Here is a 7,238-nt window from a genome sequence, read left to right as displayed (position 1 = left end):
CTGTATTTAGTTTTCATGCAAGTTATGGCCGAGAATCCACTCTTACATAGGTACGTGGTTGCAAAGGGCAACAGTGTCTTAACGCGATTTGCCAAGGCAAGAAACTGAGTGCATCTCTATACAGAAATCAGGCAGTGGCTTCTGATCAGATTCAATTTTCACAGAACCACTTGTTGCAATTTCGATGAGGTTCTCTTGTTCAGATATCGGTAAGTGGACTGGAGGCAGGGCATGAAAGGGATAACGAATCCAGTTGTTTGTGCCGTCCATTTCGGGAAAGTACATGCGTATGTAACAGGGTTATATTGGTGATTCCCCTTGCCACTTTATTGTTAAGCCAATGGGTTTTTGGTTTGAGTTTGTTTTGCCTTCACCTACTCAACATGGCATCTTATTGGCTGGTTTGCGTAGCTTGCTTACGAGGGGGGATGTTCCAGTTAGAATCGTCCCAGTGAACAAGCACCAAACCAGCGTGCGTGAGTGCAGAGTTGGATGGTGAGACGTGCATTGCATGACGTGCAATTTTGTGTCGTTCTTATCAGAATAAAGCTACATGACTGGTGCTACATGTTGGAGTTCCGTGTCGATGACTGATTGTACACAACGCAAGACGAGTACTGTTACAGTGGTGCCGTGACCGTTCTTCTGGATCGGATCATCCTTCGCTGGATTTCCATCTCAGAACTTTGCCGTGGTTGCCGTTGAAGAATCAGATAAGACGTTGCTGGTGCAGTTTATGGCGATATCGCATTTCGCCACAAGAGGGCGCCACTATAATGTTTTATTATCGAAATTGATGAACTTTTGTGTTACTTGTTTAATAGCAATTCTAATGTATATCTGATATAAGTAGGGTGAGTTTTACCAGTGTACTAGATATAGGTTAGATTTTGACGTGAGGTTTAAAATATATATATATATATACATGTTTTGCTATTTACATTTTTATTAGGGTGTTGATTTCCCATTGTTAAAATGGAAGGTGTTGGGAGAGGTAGGGGTTTCCTGTCATTTAATCTATCACCATCTGTTGGTAGGGGTTCAGCCAAAATTCCAGTTACTTCTACACCTATGCCCAAACTGGAGGGTTTTGATGATAGGTTACCCATGGACACGCCCAAGGATGTGTATGAAAGAGTTTTGCCAAATACAGGGAGTGGGGAGGTCTCCATGGATTTGATAGCAGACATAGTACAGCAGATTGGTCATTCCATTGGGGAGAACATTGCCTCCTGTTTGGAGTCAAAGGCAATTGATGGGCATGTTGGGGACAATGTTATGGGGAGTGTATGCAGCTCGAGGGGTATGGATGTGTCAGGCCTGAACCTGGTATTGAAGTCTGATATCAGGGAACCGGTGTACTTTCGGGGGGATGGCTCTGAAAAGTGCACAGTGCATGAGTGGGAGGATATGGTAATGGTTTACATGCGTAAGAGGGGCGTGTCTGTGATGGACCAAGCAGTTGAGGTTATGGGCAGGCTTATGGGAAGGGGCCGCGATGTTGTTAAAGTTGGCATACGCAGCAATCCCTCCATTGATTTATCTAAAGGCCCGAGTCCCATCTTTGACATACTGAAACAACATTTTAGTGACACTGTTTTTTCAAGCATGCCCCTTGCTGACTTTTATGCCACATTACCTCTGACTGATGAACAACCATTTGAATATTGGATCAGACTGAACAGGGCTATGGAGGTTGCTGAAGATTGTCTAAAGAGACAAGGAAAAAGTGTTGAAGACCCATCTCGTGAGCTCACAGTCATGTTTATCAGACATTGCCCTAATGCTGAACTGTCGCTTATCTTTAAGTGCAAGCCATTACAGCAGTGGACTGCTGCAGATGTTCATGAGAGGCTGGATGAATACAGGAGGGAGCGGAGGTACTCTCACTTATCTAAGTTGACCCCAGCCATCGCAACAATGAAGCAGGAAGTTGGTGCTGTCATGCCGATCACCATGCCTGCTGTGAGAACCCACATGGAAGTACCCAATACGTTGCCTGACCCAGCCCAGACTATTCAGGGCTCAGCTGAGCCGATGGAACGTATCCTTGCAATGCTGGAGCGTGTGCTGGAGCAGAGGCCACAACAGTCTGACCGTAAGTTCCAAAAAGGGAATAGGAGCAAAGTGAAGTCTAATGGGCCATGTAACGTGTGCGGGGATGCTGGACATGATACTTACTTTCACTGCAGGGCCAATCACCTCTGCTTTCTTTGTCATGTAGCTGGCCACGCACGCTCTCAGTGCCCCAAGGCCGCAGCTCTGAGCACAGCTGGTGGAGTCCCTACAGTAATCACTGCTCAGCTTCTGGAAAACTAGTAGGCCTGCATGTAGAAGGGGAGAGTGTTGGGCCTTTTGTAGAGTCCCCATCAGTGAGAGCTGTTGATTTGGAGTCTGTATATAAAAGTGTTTGTGACGAAATGGAGACTGAGAAGAGTATCATAATGCAGAACACACAGAGACTTACCCCGTATGATGATTTATTCTATGCCAAGGTAGGAGGAGAAGTAGAAGTGAGAGCTATGCTTGACAGTGGATCCATGGCTTGTACCTTGAGCTCTAGTGTCTTACCTGAACTGTTGCATGCAGGAGTGTTGAAAAGTCCATCATTGAGTCCTACAGAGGTAGTCTTGGTTGGTTGTGGTGGGTTGAAGACGAGGCCTTTGGGAGTATGTGAGCTGGAGATGGAGGTGTACGGATGTAGAGTTGCTGTGCCTACACTGGTGGTGGAAGGCCAGAGTGATGACCTCATCTTGGGCAGCAATCTCCTAAAGCACTTGATTCGCCACCTGAAGACGGATGGAGATCTCTGGAAGAGGGTTTATACTCCTGTGTGTGACGGGGGTGAGGAGAGCAAGCTAATCGATATGATGGCTAATGTGGAGAGATGGAGAGACAGTGAAGTACCTGACAAAGTTGGAACTGTGAGACTAAAAGGGGCTGTGACTCTAGAGCCTATGCAGGAGCACTTAGTCTGGGGCAGACTACGAAACACTCAGAGTCTATCTGCTGGCAGTGCTGTTGTCATTGAGCCCAGCAGTTCAAGGTCAACACCAAGGTCAATACTGGTAGGGAGGACAGTAGCTCTATTGCGGGGGGATGGGTGGCTCCCTGTTAGAGTGATAAACCCTTCTCAGAAGACAGTGACATTGAGACGAAACGCCACTTTAGCCAATGTCTTTCCTTGCATGGCTCTAGAGGACTTTGACTGTTCGTGTGTGAATGATGATTCATCAGCAGTTTTCCAGCAGCAAGTGCAGAGAACGGCTGATATACTCACTGACTGCCAAGATGACTTGACACTGACTGACGGTTCCAGTCAACTTCACGATACTGACGGACCTGACAGTTCAAGCGATCCTGAGGTCTTACGTGACTTAGGTTTGACTGATATTGATGTCTCCTCCTGTCAAGCGTCTCCTGCTGGTAAGAAGAAACTCATCCAGCTCATAGCTGAGTACCAGTCTATTTTTTCCAGGCACAAGTTGGATTGTGGAAAAGCTTCCGGATGTCTTCACCGCATTCAACTGAGTGATGAGAAACCCTTTCGGATGCCCTACCGACACCTTTCACCAAATAATTATGAGAAGCTCAAACAAGCATTGAATGAGATGGAAGAACGTGATATCATAAGGAAGTCAAGTAGTGAGTTCGCCTCTCCCCTTGTCCTTGTATGGAAGAAGTCTGGAGACCTGAGACTCTGTACTGATTTTCGTTTGCTCAATGCTCGCACCATCAAAGACGCCCACCCACTCCCTCACCAGGCTGACGCGCTGGCTGCGTTAGGTGGAAATGCCTTTTTCTCGACAATGGACCTCACCTACTACAATGTGGAAGTGCATGAGGATGACCGGAGATTCACAGCTTTTACGTCGCCATTTGGATTGTACGAATATAATCGAATGCCTCAGGGGTTATGTAATAGTCTGGCAACCTTTATGAGGATGATGCTAAACATCTTTGGGGATCAGAACTTTCTTAGCCTGCTGTGTTACCTTGACGATGTCTTGGTCTATGCGCCCACTGAAGATCTGGCTATACAGCGCCTGGAAATGGTTTTTGAGCGTCTCAAGGCTCACAACCTGAAGTTGGCGCCAAAAAAGTGTAACTTTCTGCAGAGGTCTGTGAAGTTTCTGGGGCATATCATTAGTGCGGATGGTGTAGCTACAGACCCTGAGAAGGTGAGGGCCATTACAGGAGTAACAGAAGCTGATCTGATGAAAGATGGCACTGACATTCCATCTCAGAAGAAATTGAGGTCATTCCTTGGGATGGTGGTGTATTATCAACAGTTCATTGAAGGTTGCTCGACCATTGCAAAGCCTCTCTTTGGATTGACTACTGGACACAAGGCTCCACGCTGGAAAAAGAAGTGAAGCTCACCTGTCAGGAAGTTGACGGCTGCCGACTGGACAACAGAATGCAGACAGGCCTTATTCCAGCTAAAGCAAGCCTTACTGGACCAGGTTTTGTTGGCCCACCCCAACTTCGAAAAACCCTTTCTACTCTCGGTGGATGCATCCAGCAATGGCTTAGGTGCTGTGCTATCTCAGGTGCAGGAACTACAGTGAGACCTATAGCCTTCGCGAGCAAGTCCCTCAGTTATGCACAGTTGAGGTATCCTGCGCACAGGCTTGAGTTCTTTGCCATGAAATGGGCTATCTGTGACAAGTTCCACCACTGGCTACGGGGACAGCAGTTCACGGTATGGACGGATAATAATCCCTTGACATACATTCTGACCAAAGCAAAGCTTGATGCTTGTGAACAGAGATGGGTCGCCAAGCTGGCACCGTACGAGTTTGACATCAAGTACATCCCTGGAAAAATAAATGTTGTTGCAGATGCTTTGAGCAGAGAGCCCTTTGTACGACCCAGTGCACTCCATCGCCTGACAAGGGTTCCGTACGAGACCTTACTAGCTGAAGCCGACGCTGTGCGCACAGACAGAGTGTTTCGCTGGTCCAGCCACCCCTTTGACAAAGCCTCTGACTCCAACGAAGTGGTCATTAGCTGTCAGGCTACTGTTGACCCCCCATCTGGTGCTTTATCAAGACATGAAGTTGCAGCTGTTCTTCATTCACACAGGTGCTGGGTGGGGGAAGTGTGCTCACATGCACTGCTGTTGCCACAGCTCCCACAGGCTGTTATGCCATCAGAGCAGACCGATGTCGATGTTCTGCCACACGACCTACTGATGAGTAAGCAGCGTGATGACAACGTGATCAGCAAAGTCATCTTCTTTGTGGAGAGGGGGAGAAGACCATCCCGGAGAGAGCGTGCCCATGAGAGTGTTGAGGTTTTGTGTCTTCTCAGAAGTTGGGACAAGTTGACCATGAAGATGGGTGTACTGTATCGTGTTTCGAAGAATGTGGTTACAAAGAGGAAAATGTATCCGTATGTGGTTCCTGCCTCCATGAAAGCAATGGTGTTGAAGGGTGTCCATGATGAAGCTGGCCACCAGGGCCAACAGAGAACAGTCTACCTGACAAGACAGAGGTTCTTCTGGCATGGCCTGGAAAGGGAGGTAAAAGCTTATGTGAAGTGCTGCAGGAGATGCGTGGTGAGCAAGACTCCTGATCCGGAAGCAAGATCTCCTCTTGAGAGCATAATAACAACTGAGCCTCTTGAACTAGTGTGCATAGACTTCTGGTCTGCAGAAGATTCTTCAAACAAATCCTTGGATGTGCTCGTTGTTACTGACCACTTTACCAAATTGGCTCATGCCTTCTTGTGTCCGAACCAGTCTGCTAAGTCAGTAGCTCATCAGTTGTGGAACAACTATTTCTGTGTCTACGGGATGCCTCAACGTATACACTCAGACCAGGGAGCCAACTTTGAGAGCGCTTTAATAGCCGAACTGTTGAGTGTTGCAGGCGTTCAGAAGTCTCACACCACGCCGTACCATCCGATGGGGAACGGGTCCTGCGAAAGGATGAATAGGACTTTGGGAAATATGATCCGGGCACTGCCAACGAGAGCAAAGCACAGATGGCCTCAGGCGCTGAAGTCCCTTACGTTTGCATACAATTGTACAATCCACGAGACCACAGGCTTTGCCCCTTTCCTGCTAATGTTTGGGAGGACGCCAAGACTGCCTGTTGACATAGTCTTTGGCTCTGTCATAGAGAACCCAGAAGTTGTCGACTATGACCAGTTTGTTCAGTCTTTGAGGAGAGATCTGAAAGAAGCCATGAATGCAGCACAAGCATCTGCAGCGAAGCAGTTGAAGAAGCATGCTGACCTTTATGACAGAAGAGTCAGAGGAGCACCAGTGGAGATTGGGGATCGAGTATTGCTGGCTAACAAGGGGGAGCGGGGAAAGCGGAAGCTCGCTGACCATTGGGAGGATACTGTCACTGGATTGAATGCTGAAAGTCACACCTTTAAGATTCAGAACAGCTCCACTGGACGGGAGAAGACGGTACATCGCAACCTGATAATGCCAGTCAACTTTCTTCCTCTTCCCCATGCTGCTGTTGAGGAGGGAACAGACATGTCTGGATTAACAGAGTCTGAGGACATGAATGACAGCCTTGTGGTCTCAGCTGCCATGGACACTGCAGTGGATGATGGTGCTGAGTACAGAACCAGAGTGTGGGTGTCAGAGTTGTCTTCTGAAGGTACAGGTGACACAAGCTTGGAGGGTGATGTGCGATCCTTGGATGCTCAGGATATTCCACCTTTGGATTCCGTGGATGATATACTGCAGCTGGAAGGTCTGCCTCGATCAGAGAGTCTTCAAGAATCTGACCGAGACTGTAACAGTGTAGTGAGTGAGCTAATTGACCAGTCTGCTTACGATATCTGTACTGGCCTACCAAACGCAGACCATTCCTTACCTGATAAGTTACGTACTGACTGTGTTGACGGACACACTATTGCAACAGTACACAACACTGTTACCCCTTATACAGTTGAAGGTAGTTGGGATCATATTAGGTCAAGGGCAGGAAGGCTAGTTAAACCAGTGTCAAGACTGATTGAGATTATGAATCAGCAGAAAGTTAGCTCTTGAAGGTTAAATATGTGAATAGAGGGTCAATGGTATTGACATCTTTTATTTGTTTTGCTTTTACATCATTGTGACCATGATTAGAGGTTGCAGGATGGTAATGTGACGGATATGATAAAGTCTCTTATGGTGGTTTATTTTATTACTTGGATGTTTTAAAGTCACCGAGTGTACTTAACATGTGACAGGCATGTTTACCTATGAGGGCTAAGGGGTTTGATCA

At 47.3% G+C, this 7,238-nt stretch overlaps 1 protein-coding gene across 1 annotated transcript; it reads left to right on the top strand.

Moving 5' to 3' along the window:
* The first annotated feature begins 299 nt into the window (after nt 1-299).
* On the top strand, nt 300-4,991 carry LOC149985118 (uncharacterized). Its single transcript, XM_090200967.1, has one exon. The coding sequence runs from the start codon at nt 2,421-2,423 to the stop codon at nt 4,374-4,376; it is 1,956 nt and encodes a 651-aa protein (XP_090057093.1). The 5' UTR covers nt 300-2,420; the 3' UTR covers nt 4,377-4,991.
* The last annotated feature ends 2,247 nt before the right edge of the window (nt 4,992-7,238 follow it).

The sequence above is a fragment of the Oncorhynchus mykiss genome, chromosome 2 (assembly GCF_057628025.1).
Source record: "Oncorhynchus mykiss isolate SJ-2025 chromosome 2, ASM5762802v1, whole genome shotgun sequence".
NCBI lineage: Eukaryota > Metazoa > Chordata > Actinopteri > Salmoniformes > Salmonidae > Oncorhynchus > Oncorhynchus mykiss.
The sequence above is the reverse complement of the archived record's forward strand: the minus strand, read 5'-3'. Positions and strand labels throughout refer to the sequence as shown.